A 24,239-nucleotide genomic window follows, 5' to 3' on the forward strand; every position below is an offset into this window, starting at 1 on the left:
CCAAGAAACCAAACAACCACTTCTAACGGCCCTAACGAGCGAACCAGCTAACCACCTCGTTCCGACAGGCTCTGAGTGGGTTCCTAATGATGCTGACCCAAGGGGGGAAACTGCTCTACATCTCAGACAACGCGGCCGAATACCTGGGTCATTCTATGGTAAGTCCTCTAAGTCATTCTAGGTAATAATTATTCACTCTGAGTCATTCTGGATCATTTTGTACCCTTTGACGTCAATTAATCTCGGTCTACTATCATCTGACGGAACTGGGTCACTCGATGTGAACTCTGAGTCGTGGTCGTATAACATGCCATGAGTCTTAGTTACGGGCTAGGAATGAGTCTCCTTGGTTACTATTCATATCAACCTTTCAGGCTGCCTACACCTGGTCATCACCTACGCTGAGAGAGAGAGAGAGAGAGAGAGAGAGAGAGAGAGAGAGAGAGAGAGAGAGAGAGAGAGAGAGAGAGAGAGAGAGACAGTCAGTTTTGTTTTTTTCTGCTCTTTCACTGATACCTAACTGATGTGTGTGTGTGTGTGTGTGTGTGTGTATCACTTAATCCCTTCAGTGCGATGATGTATTTTTCACTCTAATAAGGCAAACCCCAAGGATGTCATTCCAAAAACAAAGACCTTTACCACTGAAGGGAATAAATAAGTCTAAATGAAACCCCGTAACTTCCAAAAAATCGTCTGGAAAAAGAGAGAAAAAAAAAAAAAATTCTAAGCTTTTTTCTAATGTTCTTCTCTCTCCCTGCTCCTCTTCTGCTGACTCTCTGCTGACCGTGAAGGAGGACCTGCTGATCCACGGGGACAGCGTGTACGACATCATAGACAAGCAGGATCACGCGGCGGTGCAGGCTGAGCTGATGGCCGGCGGTGTACACTCCCACTCCCAACACCCACACCAGGACCAGCACAGACTCTTCCTGTGTCGCATGAACGTGTCCCGCAACGCACGACGACAGATGCGATTTGGCGACCAGAAGGTGAGGTAGTCGAGGAAATACCTGCACTAACTTAAGCCCTAACTCTAACTTTACCCAGATGTAGCTATCCACTGCCAACACACACACACACACACACACCGCTCGCTGGTGCAGTGGTAACGCTCTCGCTTGCCAACTGGTGGACGGGAGTTCGCGCCTCGCTCAGGTTGCGAAAAGTTTCACTGACGAAGTGGGTGGTTACTGTCCCCCTTGAGCAAGGGGACGGGTGTGTGCGTGTGTGAAGGTCACAGCCTTGCCCTTAGATCGGACTATATGAGCTCTCAGCTCCCTTCCGGGAGGGTAAAAAGCTGACGATCACGACCATCAAGTGATCCTGACCGACCCGGTGAATTACACACACACACACACACTCAGACTCTTCGTGTGTTTCATCAATGTGTTCCCCAACGCACGCCGGTAGATGCGTTTAGGTGATCATCAAACATAATCTAACAACCTAAACTAATATGACCTACTCTAACCTAACACGCCTTCCTGCCCCATACAGGTGGTACTGGTGGCTGGGCACTACCTGAGTTACCTGCCGCTGTGTTCCCGCAACGAACCTGTCTTCCTTGCGCACTGCACACCTGTGGCGATGCCGGAGACCCGCGAGAGTGTAGTGCAGGGCGCCACTCACGTCTTCACCTCAGTACACACCCTCGACATGCGATTCATATCCATCGACAGAAAGTGAGTACACCAAACACAACTTCACTCTATACTTCTTCCCTCTCTCCTTCCATCTGCTTCCTATCCATCGACAAATAGGGCGTACACCTTAGGAATCCTACTATACACCTTCTCTTATTATTTCCTCTTCTCCATGGACGGAAGCGAGTACACCAATAACTAATCTTAAAATACACGTATATAAAACTACTCGTGCCTTCCTCCCTGACCTTCTCTTCACATCCACTGACGGAAGGAGTACACAAAACACAACTCTACCGCATAACTTCGCTTCCTGTCGCCGTCTCTCCTGCCATAACTTTCATCGACAGGAAGTTAGTAACCTGTACAATCTAACTTTTCTAACTTCCAACCTTCTAACTTCTCTTCCTTCCTGACAAGTGCTTCGGAATTAAGGATATAAGAAGATAAATTTACTTACTGCACACCTTACGTTCGCTTTCCTTTCTTTTCTTATATATAAAACTTTTGGGAGATAAGATGAGTTTGAAAATGAACTAGGCGGTAAAAATTCCTATTCATAATTTTGATGGATAGACAGATACAGAAATAGATATAAAAAGCCTGATTAATAGATACAGGTAAAGAAGTGAAAAAGAACTGTGATGGAGAGAGAGAGAGAGAGAGAGAGAGAGAGAGAGAGAGAGAGAGAGAAATACCATCCCTTCACCAATACTTATCAATTATCAAAGTAGAAAGAAGTGTGTGTGTGTGTGTGTGTGTGTGTGTGTGTGTGTGTGTGTGTGTGTGTGTGTGTGTGTGTGTGTGTGTGTGTGTGTAAGAGAGAGAGAGAGAGAGAGAGAGAGAGAGAGAGAGAGTCACCCCTTTCCTTATCAATCAATTATCAAGTGAGATGTGTTATTACGTTTGATTATTTTCCCTAATTATCCCAATCATCCTCCAATTATCGAATTATCATCGCATTCCCATCACCTCTACCACCATTATCATAACTACCACCATCACCACAACTACCACTATCACCACCACAACTACAATCACCACCTCAACTACCACCCATACAATAAGTCACTACCACCATCACAACTACCACCATCGTCAGAACAACAACTATCACAACTTCCACCTTCGCCAGAGCAACAACTACCATCACATCTACCACCATTACCACACCTACCACCATTACCACAACTGTCACTATCACCACCACCACTACCATCGCTACAACCACTTCTGTCCTCTGATCCCATTATTACAACAAGCACCATCGCTACAACAACCACTGCTACTACAACTACCACCACCCCCACCACAACCACCACAACTACCCCTTTCATCGCCGCTACCACCATCATCACTACAACTACCACAGTCTCTGCAATAAAATATTTAAAAGTACTACCATTACCACACCCATCAATACCACTCTCTCTCTCTCTCTCTCACACACACACACTCACACACACACACACACACACACACACACACACACACACACACACACACACACACACACACTCACACACACACACCATTTTCTCCTCTTCTCTCTATATCCCTCTCTCAAACTATTATGCTATTTTACTCTCTCTCTCTCTCTCTCTCTCTCTCTCTCTCTCAGATTCCTATCACTGGAGTCACTGTCACCGTTGGGGCCTTAAACATGACGGATGTGCTGTGGTAGGGAGAGGTGTAGCTCGCCCAGGCATACCACACCTCTACCACACCCTACCACACCTCCACCACACCCTACCACACTTCTACCACACCCTATCACACTTCTACCACACCTCCACCATATCTCTACCACACCCTACCACACCTCTACCACACCCTACCACACCTCTATCACACCCTACCACACCTCTACCACACCCTACCACACCTCTACCACACCCTACCACACTTCTACCACACCCTATCACACTTCTACCACACCTCCACCATATCTCTACCACACCTCTACCACACCTCTATCACACCCTACCACACCTCTACCACACCCTACCACACCTCCGCCAAACCCTACCACACCTCCACCACACCCTACCACACCTGTACCACACCCTACCACACTCCTACTGAACACATCCCACTGCTACCACACCCAACCACAACCACCATCGCCACACTCTACCGCACCTCACTACACCACCACACCCTTCCCCATCCCCACCACCACATTCCACCACACCACCACCACTACCACACTACCATAACCTGAGATGGGAGTATGGTAATGGAAGGACGGGACTCAGTGGGAGGCTCTCTCTCTCTCTCTCTCTCTCTCTCTCTCTCTCTCTCTCTTTTCCCAATGGCTCTACTTTCCTCTTTCACAGTTTCTTTCATTTTCCTTCTTTAATTTTTCCTTCTTGTGTTGTTGTCTCTCTTTCATACTTCCAGCTTCTTACATTTTTCATGCTCGTGCTGTTCTCTGTGTTTTATTTTTTGTATTCCATTTCCATTCATGTTTTTACTGTCTTTCTCTCTTGTTCGTTTTTCTGTGTGTGTTTTTTTTTTAGTTCATATTCATTCCTTCATTCTTCCTCCTTTCATTTTACATTTTCTCTTTTTATTCACCATATATTCCGTGATTTCTATATTAAAATCTGTCCTTTATACATTAGTCTTTATATCCTTCCATTCACTCCTTCATTCTTCACTGCTCCTTTCATTCATTCTTTCATTATCTTTATAGTTTTTTCCTTGCTTCCTTCCATTCACTCCATTCTTCAGTGCTCCTTCCATTCATTCATTTATTCTTTCTTTCTCTCCTTTCATCTTTTACCTGTCTCCTTTTTTCAATAATTCCAATACAAATAATTGCACTACCCCTTTCACGGTGGGACAACTCTACGCTTTATACCATATACTTTGTCGCTTTAATGCTGGAGAGAGAGAGAGAGAGAGAGAGAGAGTCAGGAAGGAAGAGAAAGGAAGTAAGGGAGGGGAGGTGGGGAGGGAGGGGAGAGAGAAAGGGAGGGTGGGGAGGTAGGGAGGGGTGGGAAAGAAGGTAAGACCATATTAGATAAGAAACTCATAATGAAGACGTTAAGGTGTGCGTACTCTCTCTCTCTCTCTCTCTCTCTCTCACCCAGTTTCACATTCCCAGGCCTTCAAACCATTTTCTCCCTCCCACTCTATCCTTCCCTCTCCTTCTCTTTCCCTTTCTCCCCTTCCCCCACTCTTCCTCTCACCCCTCCACTCCTCTCCTCCCTCCCTTTCCTTCCCTCCTCTTTCTCCCTTCCTACTTTTCCTCCCTTTCCTCTTTTTCATTTTTTTCCTCTCCCCTTCCCTCCTTTCCTTCTCCCTTCTCTTACCTTTCTTTTCTCCTTCCTTCCTCCCTCCGCGCGCTCTCTCTCTCTCTCTTTCTCTCTCTCTCTCCCCAACCATATTTATCACATCCCCCACCTCTCCCCACAATCCTCTTCATCCCCTACTCTCTTTCTCCCTCTTTCCTCCACTGCTACAATTTCCTCCCCAACCCCTCCCCTCCCCTCCCCTCCCCACCCTCCGTCGTTCCGCGTGGGTGGATGGAAGGGAGAGGTGTTCGGTAGGGGGAGGGGAGGGGAAAGGGAAGGTAGGTAAAGGTAAGGTAGGGAGAAGAGAGGGTAGGGGAAGGAAGGGGGAGATGAGGGGAAGGGAAGGGTTGGTGAGGGGTGGGGAGTGGATAGGGAGGCGAAGAGGAAGGAGGGGAGGGGAGGGGAGGGGAGGGTCCAGCACAGCGGGTTCCAAGAGGGAGTAAAACAAAGACCCTTGATAGCCCATAACACTAGCTCTCTCTCTCTCTCTCTCTCTCTCTCTCTCTCCCTCTCATTCCTCCCCTTACAATACTTTCCTACAAAATTAAAGGAGACAGATTTTTATTTTTATTTTTCATTAATTTTTTCTTTTCGTGTATTTTCTTGCGGTTGTGTAATTTTTCTTATATAATCATTTTGTCTTCTTTCTTCTTATGCATCTACAGTACTGCCTCTCTCTCTCTCTCTCTACCGTTCCCTTTTCTCTCCCCTCCCCTACCTTACCCTCCCTCCCCTCCCCTCCCTTCCCTCCCCTCCCTATCCCATTTCACTTGCTTTAGCCTCTTTCCCATACTCCCCTCCCTCCTACTCCCCCTCCACTACTCTGGTAAGCTAGGTCAAAGGTCAGAGGTCACACACACACACACACACACACACACACACACACACACACATGACCTCCCCCTCCCTCCCCTCCCCTTGCCCATCTTCACCTTCCCAGTTTGACTCATCTTCATCTCTTTCTATTCATTTCCACTTCTTCCCCTCCCCTTCCCCTTCCCCTTTCCCCTCCCCCTCCCCCATCCCCACCCTCTCCCCCTCCCCCTCCTCCTCCTTCCCCTCCTCTTACCCCCCTTTCCCTCACCTTTCCATCCCCTTTTTCACTCCCATACTTTCTCTCCTCCCCTCCCTTACTTCCCTTTCCTCTCGCCCAACTTCCCCCATAACCCCACCCCATGTCTTACACCTCTCTGTCTCTGTCTCTGTCTCTGTCTGTCTGTCTGTCTGTCTGTCTGTCTCTCTCTCTCTCTCACACACACACAACTTGTTTCCTTCCTTCCATCCTTTCTTCCTTCTTTCCTTCCTTTTTTTTTATCCTTTCCCTCCATTCGTTTAATTTTTCTTTTCTTCTTTCTTTCCCCTTTCCTCTCTTTCTTTTCCTCCCCTCCCCTCTCCTCCCCTCTCCTCCCTTCCCCTCCCCTCCCCTGTTCGCTCGTAATTCGTGAACGGGGCAGTTACGGTCAAGTGGATACGTACATGGGACTTACGTACATGGGACTTTACATACAGGCAACTTACGTACATGGGGCTTTACATACACGGAACTTACGTACATGGGACTTTACATACACTGGTTTACGTTCATGAGACTTGGGTACATGTGCTTTTATGTACAATGATCTACGTACATGAGATTTACGTACACGGGACTTACATAAGGATTACGTACACAGGACACTATGTACACGAAACCTTGCGTACACGAATATTCACTTACACACGGTTTTACGTACAATGACCTTTATATAGAAGAAGATAAACGCACATGGGGTCATACGTACACATGGATTTACGTACATGGCCTTTACTTACACAAGGATAAACACACATGGAATCTTACGCTCACATACATTTACGTAGAGTACATGGGCCTTTACATACATCAAGATAAACGCACATGGAATCCTACGTTCACAGATTACATACATGGGCCTCTACATACACGATAAACGCACATGGGGTCTTACGCACATGGAATGCACGTACACATCGCCTGACATAGAGTTAGGGGATCTTTGTGCACACGACGATATATGTGCATGGAATTTATTTACACGAGTTTGGTGCACATACACAGACGTACACACAAACGTACATACAACAATTATCCCTTAACACCTTCATACTAGTGATTTATTTTTCATTCTTGCTTCTCAATGACGACTTTCTTCAGTTCTCACACTTTCCTATACTCCATTCACTCTAACTTGGCCTACGATCACCGTGCCTCTATGCTGAATGCTGAGCTGTAACAATAAATTCTAGAAAATGAGTGCGTGTCACGAAGAAGTGCTCTGGAGGGAATGCAGAGCTGTAAAACTTTCTATTTCCGAGGCTAGTCACGAAGAAGTGCCAGTGAAACAATGAAGAACTATATATCATTACGTGAGCAAAAATACTGTTAAGTGTCGCTCAGCACTACACGTATGTATGTGTGTGTATGTGTGTGTGTATGTATGTATGTGTGTATGTATGTATGTATGTATGTGTGTGTATGTATGTATGTACAGTCAATATGTATACCTCTTTAGCACAACAACATCATAGTAAAGACATCACCATCATCATCATCATCATCATCATCACCACCACCACCACCATCATCCCTACCTCGTTCCAAGGAGGGGGGGGGGAGGTAGGGTCAGGGAAGCAAGACAATAGACAGCGCAGTAAAGGAATAGCCACCAATATCGAACCTAGAAAAATGGGCCACTCACTCATCTACATACATTTTAAGCCCACGGAATCCTGGCTCCACTTAAGAGGCCTAATTATCTCCTCATTTTTTATTATTTTTTCCTTATCCAGCCACTTCATATTATCTGCAAAAATAGATAGATATAATGATAGATAAAGTCGACATTCCCAAACGGTGAAGAGAAGGGGATGATAAGGCAAAATATTAGATAGATAGATAGATAGATAGATAGATATACAGACAGATTGACAGACAGTGAAAAATAGATAGACAGATACAGATGGATGGATAGATAGACAGACAGATAGATAGATTGGTAGATTAAGATTGAGATAGATAAAGTGAGAGAAAGAAAGAGAGAAAAACTGAGATTAAGAGATACACATAAGTAGATAAAAAAGACAGATAGATAAACTGAGAAGTAATGAGAGAGAAAACTTGGATGAAAAGGAGAAAAAAGATAAAGATATAAAGTGAGAAATAAAGATAGAGAAAGAGAGGTAAAGAAAGATAAAAAGATGTGGATAATAAATATAAATAAAGTGAGAGAAATAAAGAAAGATAAAGAGATTGAGAAAAAGATAAAGAGAGAGAGAGAGAGAGAGAACTGGACACTACCCCCTCCCTTCAGCACAGAGGGGGGGCTAAGGAGGGGGAGGGGTGGGGGGAGGGGGTGTGGGCGTGGGAAAGGGTGTGGCGAGGTGTGGGTGTGGGAAGGAGAGCAGGGCAGACAAAGATGGCGGGGTCACGGGATCAACTCCGGGATAAATGGGAAGCGCTGAGGTGAAGACAGGCTGCACCCCCCCCCGACCCCCACCCCCTCCACCCCCAACCCCTACCCCTTCCACCCCCTACCCATGCCCCCTACAGGTTTTTCCTCTCCCCTCCACTGGTTATTTCTCTCTCTTTTTCTCCCCTCTATTTCGTTTCTCTCCACTCCCCTACTCTCTCCTTCCCTCACCTATATTCTCTTTCTCTCCCCTTATCTCCCCTATACTCTATTTGTCTCCCCTCTACTTCTTTTCTCCCCTCTCCCCTCCCCTCTTCCTTACCCCCATTCTTTCCCTCTCCTCTCTGTCACATACTACTCTCTTTTCCTCCCTTCCTCTCCATTACTCTTTTTTGGCTGTTTCTATCTCTTTCCCTCCTGTTTCCCTTCCTTCCATCCCTCTCTTCTCTTCCTCTCTCTTTTCAGCTCTCCTCTCCCCTCTCACCGTACTGGACAATCCTCCCCTCTCCTCCTTCATTTCCTTCTCCCCTCTCCTCCTCCTTCGTTTTCATTTCCCCTTCTCATCTACTCCCCTTGCTTTCCTCCCCTTTACTCTACCCCCTACTAACTACCCCGCCATTCCCCCCTTCCCCTGTACACCCCTCCGGATTGCCCCCATCATCCCCCCCCTGGTCTTCGGTCTGAACTACCCTCTCCCTATCTGGCCTACCCCCGTGGTGAAGAAGAAGAATGAGAAGAAGATGAGGAGGAGGAGGAAGAAGAAGAAGAAGAAGAAAAAGAAGAGGAAGAGGAAGAAGAAGAAAATAAGAAGAAGGCTTAGATTAATGCGTGTCATTGCGTGAGGTTCATTAACTCATTCAATCATCATCATCATCATCATTATCATCATCATCATCATCTCGGCCACCCTTCCCCCAACGACTTGTTAAGGTCAGGCCGAAAAACCAAGGAAAGCGAAAAATCATCATCATCATCTCAACCAGACAGGATACGGCAGGGTCCAGAAATCAAGAGAGAAAAACTATCATCATCATCATCAATTCGACCTCTTTCCCACCCAAAGAAGGAGTAAGGCAGAAAGCAGACAACACGAGAAGAGAAAAGTGAAGCGGTACAGAGAAAGAACTAAGTAATCCACACAGCTACAAAAACAATCCACAAATTTTATGCACCTGTCAATTTTCTGGCAAGGCGAATTAGCAACATTAATTAGCAAGGTGAATCAGAATGGTGAATTGACAAGGTGAATATGCAAGGTGAACTGGCTTATCAATCCTATCGCTAAATGGTCTGCCGTTCAATCCCTATCATAGAACAGGTGGATAATAATAATAAAAATTGTTAACTATGCTCTTATCTACAGTCAGTCTAAGAAATGACACAAATCTACTCACATTCACTTTCTAAAATCATTACTTTTGCTCACACTCTCAGAAATACGTTACTCTTACATTTACTCACAGTTATGTCACTCTATTCTTACATTCACTCTCATATATATCACTCTCTTTACTCTTACTCACATTTACTCTACGAAATATCTCACTCTTACTCACACTTATGTCACTCTCTTTACTCTTCCCCACATCCCCTCACACACACACCCTTCTTTTGTTCCAGCGGAGAGTTTCATCTGGGATACAGCCGTGGGTCTTTGGCTGGGGTGTCCTGGTACCATCTCATCCACCCAGATAACATGAGGGAGGCACAGGCGAAGCACAGACTCAGTAAGTATACAGAAGTCTTCGTCTCTTTGTGTAAATCTCTGTCTCTATTCAGTACCTCAGTATCTACATCTCTGTCTCGATTCTCTACCTCAGTATATATATCTGTATCTCTTTAAATCTCTACCTCAATTTCTCTGCTTCACCTCATCTCCTGCGACAAACGTGAGAGGCAGAGACCAAGCACAGAATCAGGAAATACAAAAAATTCTCAACTGGGTATCTTAAAACGCAAATCATATTCTTAAATCTATGTAATGAAAGCTGTCCACCATATTAACCAATCAATTTATCATTCACGAAATCAACCAGGTGAAAAATATAACTGCGGTACAAAAAAGCAGCAATCTGTTAACCAATCAACCAGTATCAATCACCCACCTGAATAAAATGGCTAATACTCTTTATCAACCTATCAACCACACAATCAAGGGGAAAAAGAATGATGAAAACTCTTAATCAACCAACCAATCAACCAAGCCTTTCAATCACGCGAAAAGAAAGACTGACGAAGACTCAATCAACCAAATCAATCACTTGAAAAGAAAAAAAAATCTGGTATTAAAATCCCTTACTGTTTATTCCACCTGAATGAAACTTTGCAGAGGGAGAGAGATTACACTGAAGAGGTGGGCAGGTGTGACGTGGGTGATGATGGCAGACAGAAATGGCCTTGAACACCAGCATCTCCACTACTACTGCTCATCACTCCCGCCCACACCACTCCCACACCCCACACCACCCTATCATACCACACCCTATCTCCCACACCCTCTCTCGCTCTCATACCCTCACAGAACACACCATCATTATTCCCTCACGCACTGTTCTTCCCACACCTCAATCCCCCCCCCACACCACATCCTACCTACGACACCATTCTCTCACTGCACACCCTCTGTCCTCTCAAAGTATCACCCTTATCACCCTTTCCTCACTCATCGTCCAAGCCATGCTATCCACACTCCTCAGTCCCCCACACGACACTCACACCGTCCCATGCTCTTTCTTCTCACGCCACATCCTCCCTGTGTTTTCATTCAGAGCACCATCACAGAAACACCGACTACATTAATTCCTTACTCGTGGGGGTGCAAAGCAACACAGCATGTATCACAACTTGATACAACACCACAACGCCAGGTAGGACATGAGTGATATACTGAGACCTGAGGAGGAGTCCGTACACACTACACCACATCCAATAACCACACGACCACAAAACACCACACGACCACACCACCACACCAAATAACTGACTGGCTTCCCTCCCTCCGCCAGTCACCAGCAGCGAGCAGGACCGGTCGTGCATCCTGCTGGTGCGGCTGCAGGCTGCCGGTGGGGCGTGGCGCTGGGTGCACTGTGTCCTGCAGGTCAAGGACGCGGCAGACACCGGACAGCAGACCGCCAGTGCCTGTGCCAGCGGTACAGGCTCCAGTAGCAGCAGTAGCAGTAGCAGTGGCAGTGGCAGCACCAGTAGCAGCAGCAGTGGCAACAACAGCAGCAGTAGCAGCAGCACTCAGCAGCAGCAGCAGCAACAGCAGCCAGTGATCGTGGCCACCAACCAGGTGCTGGGAGAGAAGGAGGCAGCGGTGCTGAGAGCCAACTCGTGGCTCTACCATTACTACACCATGCAGTCCAAACTGCAGTACGGACTCCATTACGACGCCCAGCGACTCCACGCCTACTACCCACAGGTTATGGCATACCAGGTACGTCGCCACACACCCACAATCACTTCTCCCTTGACTCACGGTGTCAATATAAACTTCTATCTATCTATCTATCTATATACCTAGGCTGCTTCCCCCAAGGAAAGGGAGGTAGCCGAGACAGGACGACTCACTCTCCATTTACTCATCCATTCAAACACATTCATTCGCATCTTAGCCCCAAAGGGGAGAACGGACAGATCCTCACCGCATCACACCGCACAAGGGTCAACTGCGCAATGCAAGCAGTGACATCCACAGCAGGGCCCGACAGCAGAACTGGTTTACCCCTGCCACATCATAACAGACCCATCCCCTTACCCGCACCTGACCTGACTAGCTGATCAATACAAACTTGGATGGGAAAATGTTTTAAAAATGGCAATGTCATTATACTGCAGGACTGATGTCGTTCTTTGCTGAGACGTGGACCTGAATAATAATTTTAGATAACCTGTTTATATGTGGCCTAAATTTACTTACTGTTACTCCACCTGTAGTTCTTTATTTCAGTATGATAATTTAAGTTGCCTACCTATGATGAACTGAGTTGGAAGTGTGTGTATGTGTGTGTGTGTGTGTGAAGGAGCTAATGCAAATATATGTGTTCCTACAGGGAGAAGGCGGTGCTGGGTATGTGGGTAACAGTAGCCTTAGCAGCGGGTACCACCAGGGCTACACCACTCCCGCCCACACCCACACCCACACCCACGCGCCCCACCCCGCCCACTACCCCCTGGCAGCGGCGGGCGGGTCATACGCCCCCCTGCCACACTACCACCACCACCACTACTCGGTGAGGCTGGACTACCCCCGGGAGGCCGCCTGGGGCTACTACGACACCCCCACCACCCACCACACTGACACCCACACACCCCTGCCCGCCCACACACCCGCCCACACCCCTACCCCCACCCACACACCCACACCCACGCACAGATCCAAGAAGGGAACGTCCCCCCTCAGCTCCCCCCGTAGGTCCCCCCAGGGCGGGTGTGAGGGCGGGGGCGTGGCAGTAGCAGCCCCTGTAGCAGTAAGACCTGGCCCCCCGGCACACAAGGGGGCGGCGTCCCCCGATCTGGACCAGTGGAAGGCGTCGCCCCCCCAGGAGGTGCCGGAGTACGGGGAGGTGAGCACGTTTGTCACCCCGCCGTACTCTGCCACGCCGTGCACGCCCACCAAGCTGCACGTGTTTACCTTCGATGCTGGCGACCCCCGTGACGCCCCCAGGGACCACCACGTACCCCAGGGCCCCCATGACCACTGGGGGACACACGCGTTTGTTAGGTGAGGCACGTACGTCATACCACACCACACTACACCACACCACACTCATACCATACCACACTACAACACCACACTCGTACCACACTACACCACACTCGTACCACACTACACCACACTCATACCACACCACACCACACTCATACCACACCACATTACAACTCCACACTCATACCATACCACACTACACCACACCACACCTAATTCATACCATACCACACTACAACACCACACTCATACCACACCACACTACAACACTACACTCATACCACACCACACCACACTCGTACCACACCACACCACACTCATACCACACAGCACTACAACACCACACTCATACCATACCACACCACAACACACTCATACCATACCACACCACAACACACCTAATTCATACCATACCACACTACAACACCACACTCATACCACACCACACCACACCACTCTCATACCACACCACACCACACTCATGCCGCACTACACCACACCACACTCACAGCATACCACAGACTCATACCAAACCACACTAGACCACACTCATACCACACCACACCACACTCATACCAGACTAACTTGCATTACACCACACTATTTCACACAACATTCTACAAAACACCCACACCATACCACACTACCTCATACACACACACACACACACACACACACACACACACACACACACACACACACACACACAACGCAAAAATGTACTGCTATATTTCCTGTCAAATATCCGCAAAGTCACAATTTACCTCTTCCCTATTTAACCCTTTACTCTTTCTATGTCCTTGATTTGCGACCTTGTGACCTTGACTTCTACGACCTCTAAGTAGCTTGTGCCCCCCTCTGACCTAACATGACCTTTCCTGACCTCTCTCTCTCTCTCCGTCAGATAATTGTGACCTTCCGCCGCAGCTGTCTTCGTCCCCGCTACCCGCGTTTAGGTAGGTCATCTCACTCAGCCTTTGGTTCCTTCTTCCTCACATTGAAAAAAAAAAAAATCATTTTTTTCTTTAGTTCTTTTGTCTTAACCTGGCCCAAATTTTCGTCCCTTTTCAGCCAATTTCACGTAGGGGCAGAAACAATGCTACAGCTCTGCATCCCCTCCATGGCACTTCTTCGTGACTAGGATCATATTCTAGTGTTAAGCTATTGTTACACCTCAGTATTCAAGGTGGAGTGATGGCAAGTTTACACCGATTTAAGGTCACAGGAGTATAGTAAATTACTGGAATGATACAGGAGGAATATTAATCACCTCTACTTGTTTATTTAACTAGTAATACACGGGCATTTACCTGTAGTATCTTTCATTTATCTACCTCTATCCACGTATCTATCTATCTACCTATCTACGGTTCCTTCTGTACTCCCCAGGTGGCCGCTAGTCGCTGCTAGTCCCGCCTCCAGCCGCCTCGACTAGCACCACCACTACCAGACCACCACATCACCACTCACAGCTGGAGTTACTCCCCTCTTTAATGTGCTGGGAAGCGTGTCTTATGTCTAAATTCCGGGCTGGACGTCCTCAAATGGATAGTGTTGGTGGTGACGTCTTTGTAAATAAAGTTCTGTCTATGAGGATGGCTGACGATATCTTGAGCTGACACATCCTCTCTCTACCTGACTGTTGTTTTCCCTTGAGCTGCTTGCCGTTTTCTTTCAAGCTGGAGGGTCGGCGGTACTTTAAGGCAACTGAAGCCCTGATATCTCTTGACTTCACACACTTCAGAGTCTTGGATAGCTCTCTTCCCCTCTGGTCATGGAGTGAAGGACGCTCTCTGAAGTCCTGGAGAGCGCAACACATTCACTACATTGCCTGCTGTGGTTCTCTTCAGTGCAGTGGCGTGGCTAGAAGCGTGGCCAGGGTGACAATGTCCACCTCTGAAAAATATCTGGCCACCCCACTCCCCAACCCAAGTTTCTGGGGGAACACCCTTCGACCACTTCAAGCAAGCTTCACCCTCCCTAGGCCAACCCATTCCGAACATCCTTGCCACGCTTCTCATGTCGTATCTACGTGAGAGGCGACAACTAACGAGGCCGCTAGAAGGGGATCGATATTGTGGACCTACATGATGGTGGCCTGAATACCACACCCTTACCACACCACACCACACCACACCACCGCTACAGAACTGCCCCCGCCTTGCAGCACCTCTAGCTAACGTTATCTTCTAGCAGCAGTTAATAGACGCTAACTTATCTAGCAAAACTATGTGCCTTTCATGCAAAACCACCAAAATACTTTCTGAATAAAAGTGTAAAAATCAGCGTCGCCATTTACACAAACGCATGTAAAGCAAAAACACACAATAACAGATATCACAGGAAGACACTTTGTTTTCCAGAGACAAAAAGTATATTAATAAATAAACCAACAGAAGGAATAGACTGCAATAGATAAAAGGTCACTGCTGCCACACTGACGTATTTCTCTAACACTTTTATACACACACACACACACATACACACACAGTCAACCCAGAAAAACCTACACGATGACTGCGTGTGTGTGTGTGTGTGTGTGTGTGTGTGTGTGTGTGTGTGTGTGTGTGTGTGTGTGTGTGTGTGTGTGTGTGTGTGTGTGTGTGTGTGTGTGTGTGTGTAATACCCACACATCACACAAAGCACACACTGAATATCCCCCTTCTTTTTGTACATAATATCAGTTTAGTTATGAAATGTTCAAAACCTCGTGTTCCTAATTCTACTGAAATAATGAAAAGCCGTCTTAGAGAATTAACTGAATGATATGCTGGGGAAAACAGAATATACTGTAGTTATATATATTTCTAAATCTATCAAAACTCTTAAGAACCTATTATAGGATCCATATTAACTTCTGACAGAGATGGATCGACAAATAGTTAACATTTGTATATATATTCCTTAATGTACTGAAATTTCTTGAGACGTGATGATATATATATAGAAAATCAGTGAAAGGTGTGCCTGGGAATACTGCAATTAGTGATGTATATATAATTAGCTGAATACAATATAAATCTATTCAATCCAATGCTGTTTTTTAATAGACTGTTCTAGATACCACTGGACGATTCTGGTCAACTTAGGAGACCTCAAAATAATGACGTTCCTAATTATAACCTCGCCATCTGGAATAGTTTGTCTCTACCTGAATAAAATCATCTGGAAACACCTTGCCTAAACCTGGCCCGGGTGGAGGTTTACCACTGTGAAAATTCAATACTCCTAACACTTCTCATCCTAAGGTCTGGAACTCGTCCTTCGAACTATATGTAAAGTAACTGATTGAGTGAGTGACACAGTTAGGGACATGCACTGTATTTGCCCAGGGTGTAGCAAAAATCACTCCTAAGCTGAGTAAAATCGTGTGCTGGTACCTTGATTAAAATAAATACTATCGTGCTTAAATTGTTACAAAAATAATGCCTACTACTACCACAGGTGCTAAGGGGAGTACAGATACATAACCTTTGGCACTGTACTGTACTGTGTAATGACATTTTGTACTATGTAATGAAAGGTTAGTGCAATATTAGCTGTGTTTTTGTAATTAGTGTTCTCTGTAATTAATTGCAAATATTGTAATAGTATGATATTGTAATTAATGAAGCTTAATAACTCTCTCTCTCTCCAGTATTGCTACCGATCAGGACCTACCTACTACCTACCCGTCTATCTACTTACCTATCTATCTATGTATATCTAGTGAAGTTTGCCTATATTTCACGCTATATAACTGTGATGATAAAGAATATATACAACATTACTGATATACTCCGCTTCTCAAAATATCGTATAGAGGAGAAACGAGAGAAGGAAAACAAAATCGTAAGAGGAAGACACAGGAAGAGAAAATAAAAACACGAAGAGACGGTGGATAAGAAGAGATTTTTGGGAAATAAAAAAATAAATAAGAAAAATAAAGGAGACGGAAAATAAAGCAATAATAAATGGAGATAAAAAACAAAAGTAATAAAACAAGAAAAACAAGACTAATAAAGCAGAAGAAATAAAGAAAATAAATGGGAAAAAATGGACCCAAATGAGGTAGATAAATAGAAGAGAAATATATGATAGACAAAGTGATAGATATAATGGGGAAGAGAGAACGATAGATAAAAGTGACAGATAATGGAAAAAACAGAACAAGATGGATAAAAGTAACAGATATACAAGGAAAAAATGGACTGGAGAAACAGATCCTAATTCTATATTTTTCAAGATGGCTAAATCCTTTCTATATCAAATTCTATGCCTCTGTTGCTCTCTGTGCCATACGTACATATATATATATATTTTGCTATTAGGAGTCTGTACTACTCTGATATACTCCCCTGTGCTATATTATATGATGATTTTGTTATATCAATTTATAAAGTTTGAGTAAAAATGTGGTTGTGTTATTTTTCCTGGATTATAAGTGTGTGCTGTGTGAATGTGTGTTTTATTATTATTATTATTATTATTATTACTGTTATTACCGCTATTGTTATTATTATTTGTATTATTATTATTATTATTATTATTATTATTATCATCATCATCATCATCATCACCACCACCACCACTATCATCATCACCACAATCATCACCACCACTATCATCATTATCATCTCAAAACCGAATGATTGGCGATGAGGCAGCCTAATCACACACCATGAATAATACGGGAAGGATAGGCGGGGGGGGGGGGGAAGGGGGTATTCAGCTGTGTCGTTTAGTAGTAGTAGTAGTAGTAGTAGCTGCCCTTCTGCTTTCCACCGTACTCCTTTCTGGGGATAGGGACGCTTGAATACCCAGGCAACTCCACTCCCTGGCCATATCAGTGCCATCACGTGTAGGCGACCCTCTCCAGCGGTGGCGAATGTGGAACTGAGAGAATTATATCGATCGATAGATGAAGATGGGGATCGACAGACACAGTGGTTAATAGTTACGATAGATAAACAGAAAATGATCTATATTAAAATTAAACTTGGTCCATATTCTCGCCATTTTGCAGCTTATTTCACAAAGGTCAGTGGCAGAAAAAGACAATGCTACAATGATACTGCCATGCCACAGCACTTCCTCGTGACTAGCACCAAATTCTTGTGTTACTCTCTTGTTAAAACTCAGCATTCAAGATGGAGAGAGCCTCTGTAGAAAGACGTCTGATTCTGGTTGCCCTGGGAGGCTCCTTAACATCTCTTCCTTGGCGATTTATTCCCTATACAACAGCTAATTACTATGTCGTATGTTGTTTATAATTTCAAAGGACTGACACGGCTCTGCTTAAATACCACAAAGGAAAAAGTTACAGCCGTATGCACGAATAAGTCGGCAAGGAACAGGTGCTACGGGAGACTCCACAGCTGACCATAGCACCCTAATGTAGTTGGTGTGTTATCATCTGACGAAACTGGGCCAATCTCAAATTAAACACTAAATCGTAGTTACATGATTCGATAAAAATTACAGGATTCGTTTCTTCTCGTTTTTAGACTCCAACATGCTTACGTCTGACTTGGTCACCTAAAGGCGGCTCTCCATGCTGCTCGATCCCTGGCAGCCTCCCCACTCAGTCCCTTATCCCTGAGGTCACACTCAATGACTTCATCACAGGTCTTTTTCGGTCTACCTCTTGCAACCCTACATTAACATTTCTCACTTTCTGCACCCAATTATCATGCCCCGTCTTCTCCACATGCCCAAATCATCTCAATCTACCTCTCATCACAACATCGATACACTCCAGTCCCATCCTATCTCTCAACTCTTCCATCGTAAAGCTAGCCCCCCCCCCCCCAGGTCTCGCACTCAGGGACGCACTGGACATCCACCTAATCATTGTCATTTCTGTACGTTTGAGCCGGCGAATATCCTCATCCTGTACTGCCCAGGTCTCACTACCATACAGCATTACACTCCTGACACATGCCGCATACAAAGATTCCTCAGCACGGAGGAAGAGCCCTCTCGATGTCAGGAGAGGCAACAGCTTCCTGAACTTCTTCCAACCACTCCTCACTCTAGCCACAGAGCTAGCTCTAGCCCCACCTACAGCACTTAACACGTCTCCCTAATAATAAAACTCTTCCTAACACTCAAGAGACTCACTTGCAAGTTCAGTCCTTTCACGCCTGACAGTCTCCACCAGTTCTCCCCGACATACGGCACACATAAAATCAGCATTATCTCGCAGTCTACCTCTAATACCATTACATTTCTTAACGCACCCACTTATCACAGACACTGTACAAGATGGAATTACTTCCCACGCCCTTGTGGCAAATCGCACATGGCCACTCTCCCTCTTCTTTGCCAGTACCGCCACCAGCCCTAGATACCATCATTTTTGTTTTATCTGCAATTACTCTTAAGCCCTTGTGCCCCCATACCATCTCTACATTTATTTATTTATTTATTATTATTATTATTATTATTACTATAGCTGTTATTATTATTATTATTATTATTATGATTATTATTATTATTATTTATTATTACCGTATTACTGCTGCTGCTGCTGCTGCTTCTACTACTGCTACTACTTTTATTATTATTATTATTATTATTATTATTATTACTTTTACTTGGCCTAAAACTTTCATCTCCCCATCACGAATGCGGAGTTATGACAGATGAACACTATAATATGATGCTAGTCACGAAGAAGTGCTACGAGAAGCATGTATGGCCGTAGCCTATATCCAGCACTCAACTACCAAGCTACAAAAGGACGATGCACCAAGGTAAAAGTGATACAATTAGGAGGTAGGTTGAGTCTCCTTGGTTACTATTCTTCATTCATTTTAGCATGGCAGAAATTATCGTCCTCATGCAGCCTATTTCCCGTATTCTCGTCTTCCTAACACCTTTTCCTAAGCGATTTGTTTTCCTTACTACGCCTTATTGTCCTATTCTGCGTTGTATAAATCCCTCAAACACTGTCATACTCAGCATAAATAACGTACAAAATGATAATAACTAGCCATATCCAAAAATAAATCGCTAAGGAAGAGGTGCTAGGGAGCTTTCTTACCTGACAAGAATACGGACTTAATACCACAACACCGCATCTGTACCACAACACTTCTTCGTGACTAGCACCATAATAGTGTCAACCTCTTCTTATGTAACTCAGGATTCAAGATGGAATTATTTCACTTCACCACTTCTTCGTGACTAGTATCATTTTAATTTAGAAGAAAAAGGAAAAAATAACTCCTAATCTGAATGCATTAGTAATATTTTGTGGACTGGGGTGGTAAAAAAAATATTCAATTGTAAAGACACGCAACACAACACAACCATCACCTTAAACATCCAAGTCCCTAAGTGGAAAATGAGAGAGAGAGAGAGAGAGAGAGAGAGAGAGAGAGAGAGAGAGAGAGAGAGAGAGAGAGAGACTACCCAGCGATTTGGAAATACATACAGACAGACTAATGGGGAAGTAAGGGGGCGTTGTGGTGTTGATGTGGATGTGAGCGTCAGTGTTAGGAGAAATATTCTTGAGATAATTTGGCCATGTGGAGAGGAGTAGAGACTGACTAGAAGTGTAGGTGAGTGAGGTATTGGGGGGAGGAGGAGAGGGAGACTAAGAATGTGATGGAGGGATGTGATGGAGGGATATAGGAGAGAGGGGGATGTGAGTTGGGGGGAGGACAAACAAATGGCAGAGGACAAGGCGACGTGGAGGCGATTTGTCTGTGGCCAACCCTTCTGAATTAAGGCGTCTGGAAATAGAGATAGACAGATAAACAGACAGATAGGTAGACAAATAAACAGACAGACAGACAGATAAGTAAATAGACAGACAAACAGACAGAGATACAGAAATCAATCACTATCCTGTGTATCTATCAACTCTGTCTATTTAAGTCAATTTTTCGTCTCTTCACTACAACAGGTCCTTCAAGAGATAGATAAAAAAAAATAAATAAATAAAATCGGTTTGGGGAATACAAATAAATTAAAAATGGCCTCATCGTTGTGAAAGGGTCGGGGTTAGAAAATGAAAAAGATCTTTGGAGGGTTTATTATTGTTGTTGTTGTTGTTGTTATTATTATTATTATTATTATTATTATTATTATTATTATTATTATTATTCAGGTATAATTATTCCCTTGTACAAAGGAAAAGGGGAAAAAGAAGTGTGTGGTAATCATAGGGGCATTTGTCTTCTTAGTATAATAGGAAAAGTATATGGTAGGATACTTACTGACAGAGTTAGAGAAAGAACAGAGAAATTAGTTGGAGAAGAACAGGGAGGCTTTAGGAAGGGAGGAGGTTGTGTAGATCAGATATTCATTCTTAGATCTTTAGTGGAAAAGTTTCTAGAGAAGGGAAAGAAGTTGTATGCGGCTTTCATGAATTTGGAGAAAGCATATGACAGGGTGGATAGTCAAGGATTGTGGAAAGTATTAAGAATATATGGAGTAGATGGGAAGTTGCTGAATGCTGTGAAGAGTAGGCTATATATGATGGTGCTAAGGCTGCAGTGCGTGTGGATGGTGAACTGAGTGAATTTTTCTCTTTGAAGGTTGGGTTGAAACAGGGATGTGTCATGTCTCCATGGTTGTTTAATCTGTACATGGATGGGGTAATAAAAGATATTTTATGAACAAAGGACACCAGTAATCTGGTGTATCGATTATTATTATTTTTTTTTACTCATTTGTTTTTCCTTCCTCCGTTCTGTTAAAAAAAAAAAAAAAAAAAAAAAAGTAGGGTAGTGGATGTTGGAGTGGCCCTGGTGAGAGAAGGAAGTGTTTGGAAACTCCCTATACTGTTGTTTGCAGATGATACTGTGTTGTTGAGTGAAGACGAAGGGGAGTTGCAAGGCTTGGTGGATGAGTCTGGGAAAGTGTGTAAGAAACGGAATCTAAAGGTGAATGTAGGGAAGAGTAAAGTGATGGTCTTTGAGAGAAGTGAAGTCAGTGACTGTACAGCGAGGTTGGATGGTGAGGAATAGGAAAATGTGAGTACATTTAAGTACTTGGGTAGTGTGATGAGTAAGGATGGAGGTTTGGAGGGTGAAGTGCTTGAAAGGGTACAGCAGGGAAGAAAGGTTGCTGGTTCCTTGAAAGCAGTGATAAGAAGCAGGGAAGTGAGCATGGAAGTGAAAAAGTTACTACATGACAGTATTGTGATACCAACTCTAACGTATGGAAGTGAAGCTTGGACGTTGTTGGAAGGACACAAGTCAAGAGTGAGAGCAGTGGAAATCAGTTATTTAAGAGGAGCCTGTGGAGTCACATGGAGAGACAGGCTGACAAATGAGAATATAAAGGAGCGTTGTGGTGTAGATGTGGATGTGATAGGAAGTGTTATGAGGAACACACTGAGGTGGTTTGGCCATGTGGAGAGGATGGAGGGTGAAAGACTGACGAAGAGAGTGTATGTGAGTGAGGTGGAGGGGGGAAGAGGGAGGGGGAGGCCGAGGACGAGATGGAGGGATGGCGTGGATGGGGGGTGAGTTGGGAGCGGGGTAGTGAAATGGCGGGGGACAGGGCGACGTGGAGGCGATTTGTTTGTGGCCACCCCGAACGGGATTGAGGCGTCTGGCAATAGATAAATTATTACTACTACTACTACTACTACTACTACTACCACCAGTACCACCACTATTACTACTACTACTACCATTACCACCATTACTACTACTACTACTGCTGCTTCTACTACTACTATTACTACTACTACTTTAACTTGGCCCAGATTTTAGTCCTGCAGATTATTTCACCTAACTCTGTGCCAGAAAAAAACAATACCCTGCGTCATTTCCATAGCACTTCTTCGTGACTAGCATCATATTCCAGTGTTATTCGCTACAGCTGAGCCTTCAAGAGGGAGAGATGGCATATTTTGGCCTGGTGTGAGATAATATATATTTTCTCACTTTTGGAGATAATTTTCGGCCGGGGGGGGGTTAGAGATGGTTTTAATTTTTCTTTTCATACATACATACTCTCTCCCTCTCTCTGTCTTTCTCTCTCTCTCTCTCTCTCTCACACACACACACACTCTCTCTCTCTCTCACTCTCTGTCTGTCCGTCTGTCTGTCTCTCTCACACCCACCCACCCACACACTCACGCATCCACTCATAAAGCCTATGTCTTAGTGGTTAACACACCCCGGAGAAACCAGTGACCGCCTAATGAGAGAGAGAGAGAGAGAGAGAGAGAGAGAGAGAGAGAGAGAGAACCACGGAAAATTTTGTAATGTACTGATGAGAGAGAGAGAGAGAGAGAGAGAGAGAGAGAGAGAGAGAGAACCACGGAAAATTTTGTAATGTACTGATGAGAGAGAGAGAGAGAGAGAGAGAGAGAGAGAGAGCAATGGAAGTAGGAAAGAAGATAAGATAAAATTAAATACAGAAAAAAACAGAAACATACTGACAAATGACGAAGAAAAAAAAATCAATGCAAATGAACGAAAAATTATGATACAGATAAAAAAAAAAAATGGAATCAATTTCAGATGAAAAATTTAGAGGTAAAAAAAAAAAAAAAAAAAAAAAACACTCCATACGACGAAATTTTTGGTATAGATAAAAAAGAAACTGGAATGAATTACAAGTGACGAAAATTTTTGAGATAAGGACACCTAAAAAAAAAAATGGCAGAAATTACATGGAAATTTTTGATATAGCTGATAAAATTGGAATAAATCACAAATGACGAAAAATTTTGATATGGGAAAAAAAAATTGATGGAATAAGAGATGCCTTTTTTTTTTTTCGTTTTTAGAAATAGTGAAAATTCTCCCCAAAATCAGACCCAAAATATATATAGTCGTGCTAGAGAGAGACGCCTTTAGCCTGCAGTCCACTGGGTTCACGCTCATAGGAGCTTGTGACTGCGATTACTAACCCCTTAAAGTTATGGAGTACTCTTTTTGTACATCTTGTTATTCATAGTTGATTTCTTTCAGGCCATTCTTTTTTTTTTTTTTTTTTTACAGGAGGGGTTAATTGTGGCCGTCCCCGACCCTTCATTATTATTATTATTATTATTATTGTTGTTGTTATTACCGTTGTTGTTTTTGTTATCTTCATCATTATTATTGTTATCGTCATCATCATCATCATTACTATTACTTTTATTATTACTATTACAATTATTATTATTATTATTGTTATTATATTACTAATATTATTATTAATCACA

At 44.2% G+C, this 24,239-nt stretch overlaps 1 protein-coding gene across 1 annotated transcript in view; it reads left to right on the forward strand.

Annotated features, from left to right (window-relative positions):
* LOC145410420 (uncharacterized) overlaps positions 1–24,239 on the forward strand; it is a 162,513-nt gene that overhangs the window by 33,636 nt on the left and 104,638 nt on the right. The window contains exons 4-9 of the mRNA XM_080280573.1: positions 69–158; positions 792–989; positions 1,498–1,682; positions 9,994–10,100; positions 11,379–11,809; positions 12,426–13,096. Of these exons, the coding sequence (XP_080136699.1) occupies positions 69–158; positions 792–989; positions 1,498–1,682; positions 9,994–10,100; positions 11,379–11,809; positions 12,426–13,096 (1,682 nt within the window). The remainder of the gene's footprint in view (positions 1–68; positions 159–791; positions 990–1,497; positions 1,683–9,993; positions 10,101–11,378; positions 11,810–12,425; positions 13,097–24,239) is intronic.

This window comes from Coenobita brevimanus, chromosome 85 (genome assembly GCF_032717465.1).
Source record: "Coenobita brevimanus isolate Jiangsu-jjx chromosome 85, ASM3271746v2, whole genome shotgun sequence".
Taxonomy (NCBI): domain Eukaryota; kingdom Metazoa; phylum Arthropoda; class Malacostraca; order Decapoda; family Coenobitidae; genus Coenobita; species Coenobita brevimanus.